This window comes from Ipomoea nil, unplaced genomic scaffold (genome assembly GCF_001879475.1).
Source record: "Ipomoea nil cultivar Tokyo-kokei standard unplaced genomic scaffold, Asagao_1.1 scaffold2759, whole genome shotgun sequence".
Classification (NCBI taxonomy): domain Eukaryota; kingdom Viridiplantae; phylum Streptophyta; class Magnoliopsida; order Solanales; family Convolvulaceae; genus Ipomoea; species Ipomoea nil.
Window position 1 is genome coordinate 990525 of NW_017619187.1, and position 22115 is coordinate 1012639.

The window sequence follows — 22115 nt, forward strand, 5'->3', positions numbered from 1 at the left end:
AATATATAATATGTGTATATGATCTTATGTTATAAAATTCTGTATCTTACGATATAAATTTTGTACCTCGTTATTTCAGTTCAGGGTTCATAATGCTATGTGAATCATGGTATAAATTATCGGAGTTAACTGAAATATTTTTAAAGTTTAGAAGTTGGAGTATATAATTCTTATCTCTCATATAGGCAAATGAAGTTCACTGCACACAAATGTTCAATGAAAAAAATACGGAGTAGTAAAATTACACTATCAAAATAAATAGAAAATTACCATAATTTCGTACAATTAATTTAATTTGATAATAGAAACTTCAACTTAATTAACGGTTAGAGATTTGGAAATTTCGGTTAATTCATTTAGTTAAATGCACACCCCTAACTAATTTGTCTAATCTAAGGCTAAATTGTCATTAACATTTCTGCGGTTAAGTTTCCAGAACTTCTTTTTCAGTTTCAGATTTCATACTTTCCCAATTCCCAGTCTCCTTTTCTCTCACATTATCAGTCACTGTGTGTATACGCTATATATATACACGTATGCGGATTATATTGGATTGGAGAAGATGATTCCCGAGACGGCGTTGCTGGAATGCCTGGTTCCGTCGTGGTGGGAGGTGCAGGTCACCGTCGCCGCCGCGGCCTTCGTCATCTTCGCCTACTGGTTCTTCTTCTATGATGGAGACGCCACTCGCGTCGCTTCGGCCTACTGTTCCGGTGTCGCTACCGGAGTTCTTAATGAAGATGACAAGGTCACATTTCCCTTTAGGCCTTGCGTATTTTGAATTCGGTTTATTTTGATTGCTGTGCTTTCTGCGGAAATTCTAGTTTCGCTTAATTAGGTTGTTTTTCCCGACAATTTCTGTTATTTCTGACATTTAAGCAATATTTCTGTAATTAAGCAATTAATGTTTGCTTGACGGCTGAATGATGAATTGATCCCAGTCGTTGAACTGCTTGATCAACCATTACCTTGGCCATGTGGAACTGTGAGGAGGTTAGAGGGAGTACAGAAGAGAGGCAAGAGTAATTTGTTATGGAATAAATTGAAAGAAAGTGTCTTTCTGATGCGATGATGGTGACAAGGATAAAAAGATGAGGGCTTTGCTTTGTCACTACTCAACATTTATGATGAAGCTCATTTTATCTTGAAGATAACTGAATGCAAGAGTGAATAGGATTTCTTTCTTAAGTTTTTGTTTTAGTAAATAATGTTGATTTTGCCTTCCTAAAATTCCTTTTCCAGTATGGTTCTTATGGTAGATTAGTGATGGGTTGCCAGTATTTTTTTTTTTTTAAAAAAAAATTTAAATAGGAATGTCACTCACCAATTTGGTACATTTACTTGGCTATTATTCACATATATTACTACGAAGCACACATGTAACAATTAAATTGTTTCCAAACACATAATATTTATTATTTAATTAGTTCAATTGTGATCTACTTTTGGTTCAAGTGTGAGAACTATTATTATGCTGAATATTTGGTACACTCAATGAGCATTGCCTTGGATTTTTTTTTTTTTTTTTAATTTTGATAGGTAGTGACCGGAAAGCCTTTTATTTGGTTTAGGGATTATTGTTGGTGATATTTAATCTTCTTGTACTAGTTGTTGGTTTCTTTTTCCCACATTTATTATGCTGGGAAATTGGTTGCCTCTAGCCTCTAGGGTAGCCTTGATGGATGCTTCCTTGGAGGGTCATTGTACTTGTTTGGGTTCCCTTTTCTTTTTCTTCTTCTCTTTGTCGCCCTTGACTTCTTTATATGATATTAATTATGCTCCTGCTGGCTGAAAGAAGTTTGGAAGTCAAAACGTGTAAATGTTTATTAGATAGTAGTTTGATTTCTGAGCTCCTTAGACTACTTGGTGATTAATATTAATAATTAATACTAATAATATGTTTTATGAAGTAGTCTCTATTTCTAGTGCATCATGTTCTTAGGCTTCTAAATCAATTATGTAAACATGTTATTATGGTCTGAATTCAATAAACTTCCATGGTGGGTGTGCAAATAGAGTTAAAAATCAATAGTTTTTTTTTTTTTTTTTTGTTTTTTTTTTTTTGGTGAAAAAATTGAAACCCTTCTTATTGGAGGATCATAGCCTTCCCCAAAATTTGAAATTCTTGATGAATGGGAGGAAACAACAAAATAGAGTCACGATTTCATCTTGCAAAGAGCATGAAGTCTGGAAATTAGGTAAAGAGACTAATAATTTGCTTGGTTGTATCTCATTAATATTTGAACTACATCCAGATGACACTGATGTGTAGCATTTCAAATATGGGTAGTTAGGTGACATGGAACTATAAAAAAAAAAAAACTGTTGAGTGGGCATTTTTAAACAATTTGAAATTCTTGATGAATGGGGGAGAACAGCAAATAAGAATCTCATATTTTATTTTGCAAAAATATGTAGTCTGAAATTAGGTAAAGAAATTATATTATTGTGTGTCTGTGAATGATTGTTGCTTGAACTAAATGACTAAATCTAAATTACACTGATGTGCGGCATTTCAAATCTTGATGAAAAAGGTGACATGACTAGAAAAAGAATGTTCTTTAGTGATGGGCGTTTTTAAGGAATTAGGTATAGTCAAGTATGAAGTTGATATCAGAGATATTTTACCTGATTCCAAGAGGCAATATCTTTCCCGGGAAGTTATTAATTGTTAGATATAGATCATTTTTTAATACAAATTATTAGTTCATTTACAGATTTACTGCAAATGATTTATTATTTGTGTAGTTTGTTATCTCTATTTATCGATTACACTTAGAACTCCACTTTTCAGTTTGAATTTTTTGTATAGTGAAGTGATAATTCTATATTTACATGCTAAGATTAAAATGATTCCTCATACAGGTCTGTATTAATTTGCTATGTGATAAGTATGCAAATTTCATTTCCAATATGTAATTTTCCCCTGGTTGACATGCTGTTTTGCACTTATTTTGTAGATCAGCCAGTTAAAAGGTGATTATCAAACAAATTCTCCATACATAATCAAGGTACCTTTCACATTTTGCAAACAATATACTGCCTTTATCATGAAAGTGATGCATTAATCATGAGTTCTAATTTGCATATAATAACCATTTTCTGTAATTCCTTAATTACTGTTAACATTGTTGTCTTTTGTGTGTGTGTGTGTGTGTGTGTGTGTGTTTAAAAGGTGGAACTGCTAGCTGCTAAGAATCTCATTGCTGCTAATCTGAATGGCACATCAGATCCATATGCAATTGTCACCTGTGGGACACAAAAGCGGTTCAGGTTAAATCTTTAATGTCCACATCTCAATTTTCACAGAATGGTGTACGAGTTGTTCTAGATTCAACGATACTTAGTAGATCTCTTTAGCTCTTAACTGCTTTAACCCAAATTTCTTTTTTCTTTATAATGGTGAATATTGAGGGTGTGAATAATCTAAATACGAGGTGTATTACAAGGAACATAATTAGTTTTGGGCCTTTTGGCTGCCTTTAGAAGGATGTACCAACCCCTTAAGGTGCTGATAGCCTGATATATTGTCTGTAAATTCAATATATGTACTATTTTTCACCCAAACACAACGAATATAATGTGTTTGGATCCATCCATTTTACTTAGGGGGTGACAAATGGGTGTCCATTTATTACCCACATATGTCTTGTTTAAATGGGTTACCACTTTCAACCATTTATGACTCATTTAACTCCACTTAGCATTTTTTCTTTTATCCTTTCTCCATTTTTTTTCTCAAAAATTGGGGGTTTCCTGGCCACCAGCATTGTGACCATTGTGGTCAGCCAAGGCCAGCTGTGGCATTGGCCATTGACTATAATAGTGGAAATTGAAAAGGGTAGTGGGCTTGGTAGAGATGAGTTCTTAATGTATTAATGGGTTGATATAGAGTTTATAGACCCATTTAACAAAATAATTAAATTAATTAAATTAATTAAATGGATTAGTGAAGTAGTGAACTGACTTATTACATGACCTATCTAGGACCAACCCAAAACCTAGCTTATATATACCCATTAAGCACCTCTAATATCTGGTCTGACATAGTGGTAGAAGTAACATACTGAAACTTGCTACCAGAATGAGTGTGTGCTTTTATTGCTGCAGCACCCATGAATATCATAGGAAAAATGGGATTGTTAATCCATGTAATATCTAATCATAAATTCATAACTCCCCACATACGCAGTGAAAAAAACTTTTAAAACTTCAGTTGTGCATTTGTATATGAATATTTTATATTTTGCTCTTGTAACTGGTACAGTTCAATGGTTCCTGGTTCAAGAAATCCAATGTGGGGAGAGGAGTTCAACTTTTCTGTTGATGAACTTCCTGTTGAGGTACTCTGACAGTTTTTGGTAGGACTTGTAATTTGCTAAGAATAAAGACTAATTCCTATGCTTATGAAATTTCACCTGATGCCAGAGCTTGTATCATTATTCAATGCTTGATATTTTGCTTCCTTACACTGATTTGATGCACTGAGCGAAGAATATGAGCATGTAAGATAGCCTAGCAATATGTGGTCATTATGCTTGTTCTGCAGGAAGGATGTGGTATAGGGAATGAGTTTTAGGAAAAGCATAAAGTAAACAAACCCTGTTAGCATTTGAACATTTATTGAAGGATTAACTTCGATGCTGTAAAATCAAGGTGATGATCCAAATAATTTGGTCACTTTGCTTTATGGCTTTTACTGAAACATTTGTCAAGTGGGAGTGAAATGAGCCAAATGTTTGATGAAGTTTGGACTTATGAATGAGGTTACCCACTGAATCTCATTTTCATTGTTCTTGATTAGAGCTCCTTAATATATATGATGCTAAGATAACTGGCATAGGAACTTCACTACCATTGAAGGTCAACTAAATTATAAATATTATTGTGACACTAAGTCAATAATTGATGGTATGCTAAAGAGTTTGATAAGGATTTACTTTCTATTTTGATTTACTGTTTCCAGGTTATGTTATGGCTTGTGAAATCATTTTTCTGGAGGTTTACTGCGGGGTTCTGATATCTAAACATGTGTGCTTGATATAGGTCTCCTGGAAATATTTGCAAATGTGTTTTTCCTCTTATGGGCCAGAAGAACATTGTTTTTGTTCTAGTTTATTGAACTTCAGGCATAGAAAAACTCATTTATATATATATATATATATATTTTACAATACATCTTTAGCCTTGTTAGTTTCTATTGCACTAATTCTTTACCCAATTGCATGGCAGATTAATGTTACAATATATGATTGGGATATTATTTGGAAGAGTGCAGTTCTTGGTTCAGTGACTGTTCCAGTTGAAAATGAAGGTCAGACTGGAGCTTTATGGTATTCGTTGGATAGCCCATCAGGACAGGTAAATGCTATTTATTCATAATTTCTAATTTGGATTCAGATTGAGGTTTTTGGCAGAAATGCTTGAAGTCCTTGAGGTTTCTGCAGTAATGCTTGAAATCCTGCTGTTTCAAAAATTGCACTCACTTAGGTCCAGAGCTTTCATCATGTGTTCACTCCATTTCATGGTAGAAAAATTTTCAGAAATTTGTTCCCATAATACCCTTTGTTATCTCAATTATTATTCCAACATTATGAATTGTTTTAAGTTTTCAATTTTGAATCCAAGTCTCCAGTAGCGAACGATACATGCATACACACATATGTACATATATATTGTAATTATTATGCATTTTATATGTCCAAATTTAGAAGACAATGTTTTTCTTTCCAAGAAGAAAATAGAAAATTATAATTTTGTATGCATCTAGGAGTTGAGTGTAATTTCTAGTGTAGGTCCTAAAAAGGAAGCCCACATAAAGTTGTCAAAAAGAAACTCATGTTGTCTCAATCAAATTTTCACTTTGGAATTTTTCAGAGGACATGCCAAGATTGTGGTAGTAATTGAATTGTCTGATCTGTTTTTCAGGTTTGTCTTCATATTAAAACTTTAAGGTCGAATACGAATTCTCCCAGGTAGATCTTTCCTTAGGTTTTTTTTTTTTTTTTTTTTTTTTTTTTTTTTTTTTTTTTTTTTTTTTTTAAATTATAAATTCCCTTTATATATATTAGGATGACTTCTCTTTGCGGTTTGTGGGCCCAGACTAAGTATTTTATACATAATGTCATTATGAGTTGGTCGACTTGTTTTTAATGATGGTCTCTGATGGACTTGTGCTAGCTACTTTTCTGGAACAGGATAGGGAATGCATGCTTATCTGTCTTTGCAATAGATGAATTATTTTGCAATTTTTTTTGTTTGTTTTTCACTTGTAATGACTATTTCATTTTGCAAAGTCATTCTCCTCAATGGCCCATTATGGTTTCTTTCTATTTACTCTCCACACATTTATTCATTTGTTTGACAGTAGCCGTCAAGTTTCTCCTTGCATGAATGTTCATTTTTTTAAACATTGGTAATTTTGTTCTAAAATCTATTATAATGGATGTTGTTAATAATTGAGTTGTGTGATTTGTATTGTTAAGTTATTAAGTGTTTGGAGTAGGAGATGCTTTGGCATGTGAAGTCACAGTTTTTTTTTTTTTCCCAGTTAATTTTGACAATAATCCTTATAGTGGGAGTCTGCAAGATATTCCCATAATTCCATAAATAGGGAGAATTCTGAAAATATAAAGAAGTGATTAATAAGCAAGTTATTCTATTTTCTCCTCTTACTTCTTCCTTATTTATTGATGATTTATTTACTTATTTATTTATTTATTATTTATTATTCTGTGTGTGTGTGGTGATCACCTGGTTAGGTTTCTGTAGTTTTTCAAGTTGACACATCGTCAAGGTAAATCATCTTAAGGTGCACTTTAATGTTTATGAACTGGTGGATAATGAGTTCCATTTTAGGCGTTTGAATGGCATTGCCGGTGCTAGTGCTCGAAGGAGGGTTACTTTGGAAAAACAAGGACCTACAGTAGTGCACCAGAAGCCTGGACCGCTGCAAACAATATTTGAACTCCCTGCTGATGAAGTAAATATTTTTTATGGGTTTCTTCTCTTGCTCTTCCATTTCCACAATACATGCTTTTGGAAATGTAAAAATCTAATTTGTGTGTGCATGTGCATGTGCATGTAATTCAGTTCTGAGGGAGAGGAATACAAACTTGGAATCTAATTCAGTGAAGTTGCTCATTTAATTGGTGGGTTATTTCAGGTTGCTGACCATAGTTTTTCATGTGCACTCGAGAGGTCATTTTTGTATCATGGGCGGATGTATGTCTCAACATGGCATATCTGCTTCCATTCTAATGTGTTCTCAAAGCACATGAAGGTTTGCTTCCTTTTTTAAAGCATTATGGTGCCATCCTAGAGGACTTTAAAAGCATGTATTGGGGGAATTTGAGATATGCTAACATTTAAGTGGCCTTGTTTGGCAAAATTTAATCCAGATGTCCTAAATGAGGTGTATGCATTACAGGAAGTAACTGCGATTTTGGATTTTTATGAGTGACCCAACAAAGTAGATGAATAACTTGATGAAATCTATATAACTTTCTTCCTTTTGATTGTCTTGGCATTGCATTCCTTCAGTGGAAGTGCATCTGTTGAAACATTTTACTTTTTTGTGTTAAGATTTGCTGGCTCTTTCCTATTTTTCCTCCCCTCTTCTAGTTGATTAATCTTTTGTGGGAGAAGTAAAACTGAGGAATATTTGATCTCTTTTGACTTTTGTAAAATAGCATTACCATGTGTAAGAATACAGATCTTTTTTAAAATAGATATTTGGTCCATAATTATGATATAGTTTTCGGCCAGCCAAGTGCTAACACCATCTCTCATCACAAAACTTCAAGTTGTATCAATAACAATAGATGGCTGGTAGCATAAATTATCCATGTGGATAATATCCCATCTAAGCCTTTCCGTACCGGCTGAACAGAAGTATTGGCTTCAAGTGTTCTGTTTTGAAATTTCTAGATTCTCTTACAATATTCGTTGTTCCCATTACTACTATATTGTTGTTTTCCTTGTGTAATTCTGAACATTTGTTGGGACTTCTAGTGAAGATTCTTTTTCAAGTTGAGTGTGTTTTCTGGAGCTGTTAAAGAGTACAAAGCAAAGAATAGGAAACCAAAGAGAGATAGGTATATGATGAGCTTAGAACACCTTGTGTGTACATGTACATACCAAATTGTAGAATTGCAAGATAAGAAGTCTTCCTATTTTTCCTACCCCAATCTTCATGGAAGCTTTCTTACTGCTTTGGATTGTCTATTTAGATCTATATGGTCGTGCATAGTTTTTCATCAGTTACCTTGGTGCCAGAGTGAGGTTTCGATATGCTAAGATGGCAGTTTCATCTGATCTTTGTGTTTTCAGGTAATCGTTCCTTTTGGAGATATTGATGAGGTATGCAAATCCTTTCATGCTGCTGATGATCTTGCACTTCGAATGCTATGACTTTTTCTGTTAGAATGGCTTATGTATATTATTGAATTTGATCAGATTGTTATTTGCTTTCTAGATTAGGAGGAGCCAACATGCATTCATCAACCCTTCCATCACAATAATTCTTCGTGTGGGTGCAGGGGGCCATGGTGTGCCACCTTTAGGGAATCCTGATGGTAAGTAGTTCAAGTTACAAAAAATATATTCTTTAGTGCTTGGCTTTATGTGAATCCAGTAGGGCCATGTGGGTAAATAGGGACACAATTTGCAGTTATTCCACATACCCTTCTTTTAAATTGCTTTTTTGTACAAGCAGATGAATAAAATTCAAACTTTAAAAGTAATCTTAGTTTCAAAAATCTGTTGTACAAGTTGGATTTAGAAATTGGAAAAATGTGAACATATTATTAAAATAAGGGGCTGTGAGTACATTGCACATTAAGACCTTTGAGGGTTACATGCCTTCTGCATGCTTTTAAGTTTGAAAGTTAGCATATCATTTGAGATACCTTAAAGAAACTCTTTTGTGTCTAACTTACAACTTTACAACTTGTTTGGTTCAATGGAATTGAAATTTTTTGGAGTTTTAATTCCTTCAAATGTGAGTTCTCGTGTTTTGTTGGTAGGAAAATTTTTCCTTGGAGTTTCAATTCCTTAAATTTGAGGAATTGGAATTCCATTGGCTTCTTTTGGAATTTTAAATTCCTCATTACTTGAGAAGAAAAAGTGACAATATTAATGGGACAATATTACCATCACAGTATCACATACAATTTATTATGTAGTGGCATTTGAGTCTTTATGCTAATTATTCCCAATGATTTCTTCCCCACCAACCAAACAATGGAATATAAAGTGTGCACTAATTCATTTCCATGGAATTTAAATTCCATTCCTCAAATTCTTTTCCGTGAACCAAAATGGGTTGTTATGGATCAATGATTATTTTTTGCCAAAGGTTTGGGGGCTATGCATTTTTGTGCCTTAGCTCTGCAGATGAGGAGGTGAAGGAAATACTCTTCTTCCTATTTAATCCCCTTCTTTGATGGTCACATTTCTTATATAGACAATGCCACTAGAGCAGCCACCTACCCTAGTTTCTCCAAAGAAGATAAATCATTTACCATCACTCCCCCAGCATCCCAGAAATAGGAAGTTACTATAACTATGTTGTTCTGCTCTGAACTCTCAGTATAATTGAGCTTAAGTGCTTTACAGAAAAATACTTGAGCTTTTTATTTCTTTAACCAAAGTGTTGAGAGAGAAAAGGCATTTACTCAACTTGTTGAAATTGAGGGTTTGAAAGGCTTGGCAGGTGGCAAATAGCCACCACCTGCAAGATAGGTGGAAACACAATATATGTGAGAAACCAAAGAAAGAGAATAGAAAGAATATATTATAATAAAGGATTACAATAGATTGTATCTTTGTGATTTCTACATTTTTTTCTAGATATTAGTTGCTTGTTTCCTCTTTACTATGCTCCTGATGCCAATGCCATGTACAAGCTGAAGTTTTGAGTTTATAAAATTGCAAAGATGACTATATATGAGTCAATTGTTCTGTCTATTTCAGGCAGAGTCAGGTATAAATTTGCTTCCTTTTGGAACAGAAACCATGCATTCAGAGGTTTGCTACGTGCAGCAAAGAACTTTCATGCAATGTTAGAAGCTGAGAAGAAGGTGAAGTTTTTCTGGTTTTAGTTATTCATGTCTTTCTTATTATCTATGTCTCTAATTTTAACTTAATTACTTTGGAAAACTTGTATCCGGTTATAATATTTCCTTTGTTGGGAGCTGCTGAGCTCATTTAACAACTTGATGCAAAGCTGAAAACCAAACACAAAGCTTAATCATATGTTATGGACTATCATCACAGGCAAAAAAGAACCAATGAATGAAGAACAGAACTGGGTTTTCCTGAGGCTCCAAAACTCCCTAGTCCCTTTGCTGGGATGAAAATCTGCTTGTCTTCTATTGAAACTGGTTCCCCATTTTTATAGGGTAGAATACAACTTATAAAATGACTTAAATCCAACTAATAAGCGAAATTATCTGCTAAAATCTTCCAACTTACCAAACAATGAAATAATATATAAAGTAAGTTGTTGAGAGATTTCTTTAAGAGAAAGTGAGCTATTCTTTTTAATCCATACAAAGAGCATCAGATTACATATCAATATATAGGCAAACAAAAAGCATTGGGAAGGGGCAAAATAAAGGAATAGTCTGCTCAAGAAAACTATTCCACTCCTCAAAGCCTTAATTACAAGAGTAAATAAGGCTGCAGAGGAGGCTGCCCAAGATAGATATTTCCAACATAAGTCAATAATTTTTCAAAAATGAATCTCTTCCAACTGAGAAGCTTTCCAAATAACTGCAGTTTTCCAATCTAAGAAGACAATCATTCTCAACACATCAGAGTGGATGGTTGGTGATATAGACTCTAATGTACTACCAGTCATCTAATAATGTAACCAATCAAGGCATGTAAGCTGAGCTTTGTACTGCAATATGAATCTGATGTTGCATGCAGATTTATTTCATGCATGTTGCTGTATATATATATTTTTTTATCTTTGTAGTTTAATCTAATGCTCAGTGGTTTTGGCCCTTAGACCTGTGGCAAACTGTAATCTTTTATTCCTTTTGACATAGGAGAGGGAACAGTCAATGCTACGTGCACATAGCAGCTCTTTTAAAGCTAGTAATATTAGTCCACAGGAAAGTGTGCCCAAGGTGGAGAAGTTCCTTCCATTCATCAAAGAGGAAGTTCTTTCTGGCATATATAATGTATGCAGTAGCTCTAAACTCGATTTCTTTGTTACTTTGATTGATTACTTTTGTATGTATTACAAAATTTTCTTAAAACATATTTCAGGATGTTTTCCCATGCACTGCTGAGCAATTCTCTGAATTACTGCTAGTCAGTGGTTCAAATTTCATGCGCGAGTACCGTGCATTACGAAAGGACACCAACCTTGCAGTATGTTCCAAGATTTTTTTGATAGACTGATTTGAATCTCTGGATTCCTAGATTCAGATTTCTTGTCATTTATGCTTCCTATAATCCTATGCATCCTGCACAAGCTAGCAATGTACCATCTTTTGTTTAGCCAGGAAGTAAAGATGGATTGGCAGTAGTTTAACTAATTCTATGTGTGGCTTGGGACTTGTTCCGTGATAAGATTGGAAAGTACAGGAAAGAACTAATTTTTTTGACTTGTGCTGGAGAATGCAAGATATACCCTGAGTGCCAAATTTTGCTTATTTATCTGTTTGTTAGTGTTTCTTAAATGCATTTCATGAGATGATTAGCCTGAACTAGCATAGAAGGTTAGTTCTGTAGAAAGCCGGCCTGGCTTCTTAGCTTAATTATGTTGCTTGAGCTTGTCATATGCTTGGTGGCAATTACTAGTCTCAATTCACTGTCAAAAACTGTTATCTTACACCCAGTATATATGCTTGGCGGAACAAACATAATTGGTTTTAATTTCTGGAAAAGACTGCTAATGCCTTTTATTTTATGTTTTGCTGTCTGGAAGAAGGTTATTAACAAACTAACCTGATGTGTTTTATCTAAGTCATAATTTGCAGTTGTAGAAGCATGTACAGAGAACTGATATTTTCTTCATTTCTTGTATGTTTCTTAGATGGGTGAGTGGCACCCTGCAGAAGAGTATGATGGTCAAGTCAGGGAAAATACATTCAGATCTCTTTGCAATAGCCCAATGTGCCCACCAGATACAGCAATGACGGAATATCAACATGTTGTTCTGTCACCAGATAAAAATTTACTGGTATCATTATCATTGCATCATCATGTCATTTTTTTTTTTGTCTAATCAGTAGTGATTCTATTGCTTTTGTTGCTTTAATAAATAATTTTTCATTCATTTCTTTCCCTTGACATTTTGTCACTGGTTTATTAGGTGTTTGAGAGTGTACAACAGGCACATGATGTACCATTTGGATCATGTTTCGAGGTATGCTAGTCTTATGGTCATCTTGCTATGAGTTCATATTATGTTCTTGGTTTTGTGTATATTGTTCAAAATTACATCCAGTTTTTGTGTTATGCTATGTTTATTTGCTAGGATATCCTTGCAATCTGGTATTTTGATATTAGTATGCGAACCCTATTGTTTTATTGGTGCATCTACCACAGTACCCACATCTTGTAAATATTATAAATTTATGTTAGGGAGTTTACATATAAATAGGATTACTATGTAATACCTAAACATGTCAACAAACTATTCTGTTTCTCCCTATACATTTATTTCATTAGACCTATGATGTTTTTCCCTTTACCTTAGTGGATTCATGAAAATGCATCCTCAGTTCTGTTGTCCTGCTAACTTTCCTCCTTTTAATGTATACATTATACAATATAAATTCTTTGGACATTGATGGAAAACGTTATTCTTAAGCTGTTCCCATTATATTAGTGGATATATTAACATAGATGCCTGATTGTGTTGACGTAATTTCATATTCCTTGAAGTGCCCATAAGTTCACCATAAAGATTGTTGGAGAAAAATGTGATTGAATGTTTTTGTTGTCCATCCCTTTTGTTGGCAATAGATATAAAAATTTTTGTTGTCTGCAACAAAAATATTTTTATAATTAGTATCGGTTTTCTAAAGAGATGGATTATTCAACAATTTTCTTTTCAATTTCTGATTCCCCGTCATGGCTTATTGTCAGTATTCTTTTTAACTTTTTACTCCATATCTTTAAGGTTTTAGTGCTAAGAAATGGCCTGGTAATTGATTCTTTTTTTTTTTTTTATTTCCTCTCTAGTATGCCTTTAGCACACTAGCTGCAAAGTTCTTCCACATGGTGTGTTGATGGCATTCTGTTACCTTGACCATAGTGAAGTTCCATCTATGCATATTGGCAAAGATAGTAGTTATTATTGAGTGAACTTCTATCTGTGTATTGTAAATTTAGATATGTACGGACTGATTGTATAAATCTCCTCTGCTCAGATATTCTATAACTACTTGTGTGTTACCGTGCTTATACAACTTTATCACTTCTTTTTCCTTCATCAGGTTCATTGTAGATGGTCTTTGGAAACTAATTCTGAATCCTCCTGCTATATGGATATAAAAGTTGGTAAGTTGCTCCAATTCATTCATTGTCAAAATTCTTTTTCTACATTCTATAATTTATCACATCTTAACTTGATCCATTTGGTGGATTCATCAATATTGGTAATCAAGTTGTTTTCGGCATATAATTGTACTTTGGTTTAAGTTGACAAAGCTTGAGATTGTTATTGAGAATATGTGCATTGATGTGGAAATGAAGTAATTTCAGACCGTTAAGAGTCCCACATTGAAAAATAAGAGAGAAACATATAGGTATATAAGGCCATGAGTTAGACTAGCTAATTAATTGAATTCTGCCTTTTAGTGTGGTTTGGCCCATGTGCCAATTGAGGGACATTGGCCCAGCACCCAGTTAATTTATATCACGTTCATTGTGGACTATTTTTCTTTCTGTGAGAGCTATGAATTTATTGTTATTGCATTTTAACAGTAATAGGCTCTTGTGACCAGAAGCTTTAGAAATTCTTCAAACCAAATGTGATGCCTGTCAAACCGTCAATGTTTTTGCCCCAACTGCTCAGTGAAAGTCTTTCAATTGACCTTATTTGATGGTCCATTTCATTGACATCTTTGATCTATTCTTACACATTCCAATTTCCAACATTATTTACTAATGCGTCTTCAACATATTCCATTAATACATTGAGATGTACACAAATTTTTTTTTTTTAATTAAATATAATAATCTTCTAGTACATATTTTAACAGGTGCACATTTTAAGAAATGGTGTATAATGCAGTCCAAAATCAAAGCCGGTGCTGTAAATGAGGTATCTCTTGCCTTTAGAATGTTGCAATTCTATATATCTGAATAGAGTTATATTCTTACTAACTTTTCTAGTGAAGTAATAAGAGAATATAAAAGCCAAAGACCTTGTGGTCAAGCGGCATGAAGTGACTCTCCCAAATGGGAGGTCATGGGTTCGAGCCTTAGTGGAGGCAATATTGACTCGTTGGGCTTCAGTAGGGTCGAGAAAGTATATATGAACAGATATTACATGTAACAGGGTCAATAGTACTCAAAAAGAGAATATAAAGAGTTATTCTTCATTTTTGTTGCTCTCTATGCTTACGATATCTATTCACTCTTCTACCATTTGTCCAGTATAAGAAAGAGATGGAGCAAATGCTAGACGTGGCTCGTTCATACATTAAGTCTAAACTTCCTGCTAGTGAGAGTAGTAGAAAGTTTGCTTCCTCGCCATCGCTTACCAGTGACATCAGACAGGTATCAAGTACTTAGAGATTCAGCCAAAAGGATTATTATTTTTCGTTTCGTTTAATTTATATTCATTAGTAGTCACTGCCTCGCATAATTGCATTGTGCCTCATCTCCAAAATGGAGGTAAAACAGTGCGCTTTGTAATCCTTGTGCAGTACACTTTGATGACAGTAATATTGTTGTGCAAATTTGGTCTCTGTGATAATTTAGCAATATAAGTTTGTAGCTTTAGGTCACAATGATGATGTATTCTGGGCTTATTAATGGTTCTTTATGTTTGTAGTGTAAATGGTTTTGACAAAGTTGAAAATACATTTTCAGAGTTGAGAGTTTTGAGTTGTGACGCTCTTTGACAGCATTGCAATGTGCTTTTTAATTTTATTACTTTTAAATATTAAATAGCAAAATTGATGTCGAACGTGTAACTTTTTCAAATTTTTTTTAGACTATTGTTATAAAATTAATTAATACAATTTTAATTTTTAGACATTATATTTAAAATGTTTTTAGATATGTTTAGTTTAAACTTTAAATAGATTAAATATATATATACATACATTTTTAAATTTGATATTCAAATTAAATTTATATTTAAATATAACATAATTAAAAATATATCCAAACTAATAATTTATTAAGTTCACTCAAAATTTAGTTTAATATTAATATTTTTTTAGTTAATATTTAAAATATTTTTGTGTATATTCATTTGAGTGGAATATGTATATAAATTACTTAGAAATTGAATATATGTGAAATTTTAATATTCGACATTTGAACCAAATTTATATTAAGATATAAATAACTAAAAATATTAAATCAATAATCTATTGAGTTCAATCAAAATCTAAATTTTAGTTTAGAATTCAAGTTTAAATTGTGATGGTGTGAATAAAGTTTAAGTAAATGCAAATAGAAAAGATAGAAGGTACTTATAAATAAAAAAAGATAATAATGAATGTAAAATATATAAGTAAATAATAGTGAGAATGTTGTAGTAGTGATATATAGTCAAACAAATTCAGTTTTTCATTTAGAAAAAAAAAAAAAAAAGATTATCCAATTTTCTAGACAAAAACTATGCTACTAAAATATGTTTTTTTTTTTTTTTTTCTTGTTTTCTATTTTCAGTTAGTAAATAAGCCCTGAGAATTGTATGTTGAGACATATTTTCCCTCTTAGTGCTAGTTGCATACATGCATGAGAATCGCCCAAAGATTAAACAATCCCGTTGGGAGTCAATGTTGCAACCTTGTAGTTACTAGTTAATAACCTAACTAACTTGATTAAGTTGCTCCTCAAATCAACTAGTTCGAATAGATTATTGGTTGTTCATAATATTTTTTTTAAAGGAATTAATTATATATATTCTTTCAAGCTCAAATGCTTATTTATAGTTTTTTCTCTTTTTTTTTTTTTTATAGAATAAATAAATAAATAATATAATTGCATTTCTAAAAAGTTCGAAAACTTATATTACTCCTAACAGTCCTAAGTCCTAGTTATTTTTTTTTATTTTTTTTTTTTTGGATTATGTATAAACAAAAACTAAAGTAGTAAAATTTACAGTTTTCTGTAATTGAAATGATCATGTGGTAAAAAAAAAAAAAATTGGTCGAATATGTTGGGAAATTTTTATTTTTATTTTTTTGAGAAAATTACATTTTTTTATTGTGAAATTATTATTATAAAATAATAATAATAAAAAAATTGATATATGTGTTATAGGTGTTACCCCTTTTTATCCTTAAAAATTATAAATAAAGTGATTTTTTAGTTCTCTGTTAACAAATTTATCAAAATTACTATTACTCTTAGGAAATCCTAATTGATCATCTATTAATATAGAGACCTGAAGTTTACCTCATCAATAATTTTTTTTGGTTAGATCATGATGTATCTTGTATAGACCTTAACTATATCAAGATTTTTAAGCTTGTACCCAAAATATTCCATATTTGCATCGGGCTAACTTAAATAAGGGCTAAAGTGTTGGTCATATTAATTTTCTTTTATATATAAAAAGAGGATTTTAACTTCTGACATCTCTTAAAAACATGAGAGTGTACGGCCACTCACATCAACTAAGGGCGTGTTTGGAAATCAGAAAATGACTTTTTGAAACTGTTTAATTGTTTTTTTGAAAAATGAGTCATTTTTAGCAAATAATTTCATTTTCAGTGTTTAGTTGAATTCTGGAAAGCTATCTTTTGTGTTTTTGGTTAATTTTATAAAAAATGAGTAAAATTGTATAATTAAACATTTTAATTGTTTTATTTAGAATATAAAAAAAAAATATTTATAATAATATTACAAATAATGTTATTTATTAATTTTTTAAAAAACCCCGTAAACCAAAGCTGTTATGGTTTCTGTACTGTTCTGGTTTTCGGTGAAAACTAAACCTATGATTTTTGCTGAAAACCAAGCTCGTCGATATTGTGATTGATCTGTGAAAAATGACTTTTCAACAAAATTTTGTACATAAACTATTTTCCTCCAAAATAACCACATTTTTTCAAGTCAATGAAAAATTATTTCCATTATTTGATTTTTCAAACACATCCAAACACTGAAAACTTAATAAATGATATTCCAATTATTTTTTAAATTTCCAAACACAGCCCAACTTGGTTTGCTTCATCACTAATTTAGAGATTAAAAATATAGCGGCCTATAATATATGAACTAATTTTGTGTTTAATTTGAAGTGCAGTTTTAGTAGTATTACGATTTTCCCAAAATATAAAGTAACAGTGATCAGCCACTTCTCAGGAAGATCGGAAGAAGCGAAGAGAGAGAGGGACGAGTATGGGTGGGTCGTCGTTGATCTTCGGCGCTGTTCTTGTGTACTGTTTGGCGGTAGCAGTGGTGGCGGAGGAGCAGCTGAGCACGAAAGAGTGTGAGAATCTCGGCTTCACGGGTCTTGCTCTCTGCTCCGACTGCAGAACGCTTTCCGAGTATGTCAAAGACCAAGGTCACCTCTTTCTCCCTCGAATCAAAATTTCACTTTTCAGTTCAATAGGGTTTATTATTTTCTTAATTGTAGCTCTAAAGTCAATTCCAAAATGCAATTTTGCTTGTGTTATTTATTTACATTATTAATAAGGCAGTGATTGCTCTTGGATTTCGAATTTGATCTTCTGGAGCTATGTTGATTGTGATTTGGTTGGGTGGAGTGGTAATCGACTAATCGGGGTTGAATATACTGAAATCAATAAGCTTGAGCTTTCTGAGTTGTAGGATAAGATTGTTATACTTTTTGCATTCAATGGAAGGTAGTTATTTATAAAAATGATTGGTTTTGAACTTTTGATGTGAAAAATTGAAAATTTCTGTGTTTAAAATTTGTTGGTTTCTTAGTTGGTACTACAGAACTGCAAATCATGGGGTGGATATGCTGAAATTGAGATATGACATATGTGTGATCTCTTAATGTAGTGCAGATGATGTTTGATCTGTGATGCATTTACCATAAGTATGCTGGTATGTGTGAAGGGGTTTTCTGTTCTTTGTAAATTTGTCTAGGTAACTTTAAGTTTGAGCCTTGGTTCTTGAGGATTGATGGTTCGCGAGGAATTCAATTGAACTGCACTTATAGGAATTATTGATTTTCAAGTTTTATGTAAGAAAGATGGGATGCTTTTCCATCTTCCGTTGGCCACTATTTGGTTGTCCTAAATGCCCACCTGAGGTGTTCGAATTTGCCAATATTTTGAAGTCAACCCTTTATGAATGGACATAAATAGCAAGTTCACTGAGGATTTACAGAAAAGCAAACGGTATCCTGTGTGGATACACTGATTCCTTGTGATGTCAGCATAGCATTGTTTTAGTAGTGCAGATTTGAATAAAGTTCTCAAAACTAGGCTATTTAATACAGTCATTGGCACTGTTCACTGGTAATCTTGGACTAAAAATCTAAAATATCACGATTGATGAATGTGAAGTCGAACTATTTTATCTTGGAAAAGGATCACATAATTAATGCTAGACAACTATATTTCGATGCAAGCTCCATAAGGGGTAAATATTTTTACTGTCTTTCTGTGTCACACTAATGCATTTGCACTTTGCTATTGAATGTGTATGGTTGTCCTTATGCCTTATTCTGTAGTGCCTTGAGTAGACAAAAGAGAAGGTAAGTACAACAACTCAACAAGGGAGATGAACAAAGAGATGACTCTTTATCTTATTAACCATTTTCAAGTTAAAACTTCAAGATAGTTCTTATTTCAGAGAAGTGCTTTTATAGCTTGTTTCCACAATGTTTAAATGATATATGGTTTGCAACCTAGATTATAAAAAGAACAAATATGATGGAATGCTCTTGGAAATTTAATTTTTGTCATAATTACTGACTGCTTTTGTATAATTGTATGTGCATCTTCACAACTGCATTAATGCTGTTATAACTAATCTATACTTTCTATTGCATGCAGAGGTGGTGTCTGACTGTTTGAAGTGTTGCACTGAAGACTCAGATGATGCCACAAGCAAGGTATGGATGTTACTCTCAGCTGCTGATAAATGTTTTTATACTAAGAATTTCTCCCTTGTTCTCCTGACTCTCTTATGATGCATTCACTTTTCTTTTTTTTTTTTTTAAAAAAAAAAAATTTAATAATGTGTTGATTATTTCAAGCCATCTCAAAATGGGAAGTATGTCACCTTTTAAATATTCCGGGTTTTTCTAACCTTCCATGATTTCTGGTTTGGAACAAGTTGAATTGAATTGAAGACGAGGAACATCAGCTAGGAGTTTGAGAGGAGGAAGATGCCTAAAATTGAGAGAGTAGACTAAGGATATTCCGATATGGGGGATGGGATTACTCCCACAGGATATCTTATATGACTATAAATAAGTTCATTTGTTAAATATTTCTGTAGACTGGAAATTAAGTTGCCATTAAAATGTAGAGTTATTAGCTAGCATATATATGCAACCTCAAGCAATTTCCTTTCAACTTAGAAGCATATACCTTTAAAAATCTCTTCACTGTTTGTCTGATAGTGTTTATGTTGTAAGTATACTATAAGTCTATAATCATACTCAGAAGGTCATAAGCTCAACTGAAGTTGATCCCTTTAACAGCCCTACTTGCTGGTTTTATTTATATATTACCCAATTTGTCCGATCTTGTGTAACAGGATAGCAGTGGTTGAGAAAGTTTTCTGTGGTACCTTTATCATCAGCTGCTATTTTTGAATTTTATTCTCTCTTTTAGATTTTAGTTCCGTATTTTACTCTCTTTTCTCTATAAATATGTTTCTCCTGTATTGGAATCAAAAAAATGTCAAAAGTTTTTGTTTAAGCGGAATGCTGATGCAGGTTGTTTATGCGGGAGCGGTTATAGAAGTCTGCATGAGGAAGTTGGTATTCTATCCTGAAATCGTTGGCTTTATTGAAGAAGAGAAGGATAAGTTTCCTTCTGTAAAAGTTCAATATGCATATAATTCTCCACCAAAGTTGATTATGCTGGATGATAATGGAGGGCACAAGGAAACCGTCAGGTTAGCTATTCCCATTAGCTTTAGAATTATAACTAACATACGTGGAACACTTCTTGTACTAATCATTCACTACACCCTTCATTCTTCGCAGAATTGACAACTGGAAACGTGAGCACATACTGCAGTTCTTAACCGAGAAGGTTAAACCATCTTCTGATATTTAATGAAATTATTGAAATCTTCTATACAATATTCCATATTAGCACATCAGTTTGAACACTAATATGCATAAACAATCCACTAGCATTGCAAACACTGAAACAATCATTTTTGTATTTAGGCTGTGCATTTAGTTTTGCAGCACAAGTAAACTGCCTATTGTCCTTGCCTTAACCGAGCATGTAAAGACAATGTTAATTTTAAGGATGGTTGCATCTCCCAGTTATTTTCCATCTTACTTGTGTGTGTTCTTTGTGCTAAGTCTTTTTCCAGTCTCCTTTCATAGAGCTGTCAAAATAGTTTAAACTCTTTAAAGTCATATCCCAAGCCTCCAAAGTTTAATTTTCTCTTAGCTTTATATATATCTACCAACCAACTATAAAGAAAAACAAGATTTGTCCGTCCGGACTTAGCTCAGTAGTTTAGTAGGCAGTATTTGGAAGAAGAGACTAAGTGAAACTCGATAGTGGTAGTGTCAGGATTATGCCTAAAGTGGACAGTTCCTTGTGTGTACTAGCACTTGGCCATGTCTGTTAGCCTCAAGCCGAAGTGTGGGGGGCCGTTAGTGTTAGAGATTTAATCTTTGTATATACTATTTCCATTCTTCTTCATTTGTAATTTGGTTTTGATTGAAAACACTTTTGTAGTCTTTTTAAATACTCTAGCTTCCATTTATGATGACCATCTCCAACCCAAAATAGTAAATTTTATACTAAATTTTACACTAAAGAGAATATTTCATAGATATTCTTACACCAAAAGTTTGTCATTTTTAATTTATTTACACCAAATTCTATGTTAAATTGTATCAGTAAAATAATTTGTATTCTTATAATTTAAAATTTTATTTTTAAAATAATTTGTATTCTTATAATTTAAAATTTTATTTTTTTAATTATTTTAATATAAAATATAATATAATTTTGATTTAAATAATAATAATAATATTTTAAAATGAAATTTATGTTTTTATATATTTTAATTTTTAATTAATTTATAATCAATAATGATCTTGTTTTAAACTTTTAAATAAGATCGTTAAATATTTAAGTTCTACACCGTAAATGAATAATATTACACCATATTTGATGTAACACTATTTATTTACTAATTAAGAATAAAATATGTGTTACATATAAGGCAAAATATTATATATTTTTTTTTAAAAAAATGTAATACTTTTAAATTAAAATGTAAAAACATTATATTTATATATTCAAAAGTATTACATATTTTCTTATAAATAACAAACACTTTATTTCTAACACTTTACAATAAAAATATTATATTTTTATCTTAAACCGATTTTGTCTCATATATGTACAACGATCCCACACAAAATTTTGGGAGAAAAATTTAAATATTCAATAGAAGATATAGCAAAATGGCACTCACCATCCACTGCACGTCATTTCCAGGGTCAAATCTATAATAGGACAAAATTAGCAGGACAAAAATATGAGTAATTTTTTTTAACACGATTTCGAGAAAAAAAAAAAGTTTATACAAATAAGGGATATGCATTTCTGACCCCAAACACATGTTGTAAAGTACTTTTATCCATGCATACCAACCACTCCACTCCACCTAACTCAGCATGCACCTCAATACCTCATAACTACTCATCACCAAACAATTCAAATTGGTACTAACAATTCGGTACAGTACTAATTCGTTCTTTGCTAATAATCAATTATTAT

General features: G+C 32.3%; 1 protein-coding gene across 4 annotated transcripts; it reads left to right on the forward strand.

The window, feature by feature from the left end:
- The first annotated feature begins 515 nt into the window (after positions 1-515).
- On the forward strand, positions 516-20648 carry LOC109156789 (BAG-associated GRAM protein 1-like). Of its 4 annotated transcripts, none has more exons than XM_019304629.1 (22): positions 516-748; positions 2961-3011; positions 3176-3273; positions 4268-4343; positions 5233-5361; positions 5929-5975; positions 6859-6982; positions 7166-7282; positions 8332-8361; positions 8477-8576; positions 9976-10082; positions 11058-11192; positions 11281-11385; positions 12053-12199; positions 12332-12385; positions 13461-13524; positions 14229-14290; positions 14626-14748; positions 17518-17719; positions 19185-19243; positions 20075-20256; positions 20348-20648. In XM_019304629.1, exons 1-22 carry the CDS (start codon positions 563-565, stop codon positions 20418-20420), a joined length of 2271 nt encoding a protein of 756 aa, XP_019160174.1. In that variant the 5' UTR covers positions 516-562; the 3' UTR covers positions 20421-20648. The 4 variants fall into 4 exon arrangements, with proteins under 4 accessions (XP_019160174.1, XP_019160177.1, XP_019160178.1 ...); XM_019304631.1 differs by having other exon boundaries at positions 578-748; positions 2966-3011; XM_019304632.1 differs by lacking the exon at positions 7166-7282.
- Positions 20649-22115: the final 1467 nt, after the last annotated feature.

What these genes read in the sequence shown, in the direction of transcription:
- LOC109156789 (XM_019304629.1), top strand. Translation starts at nt 563, where the DNA reads ATGATTCCCGAGACGGCGTTGCTGGAATGCCTGGTTCCGTCGTGGTGG. An exon ending in TTCTTAATGAAGATGACAAG is followed by an intron (nt 749 to 2,960) that starts GTCACATTTCCC and finishes CTTATTTTGTAG; the next exon opens with ATCAGCCAGTTAAAAGGTGA. An exon ending in TTACCAGTGACATCAGACAG is followed by an intron (nt 14,749 to 17,517) that starts GTATCAAGTACT and finishes GCCACTTCTCAG; the next exon opens with GAAGATCGGAAGAAGCGAAG.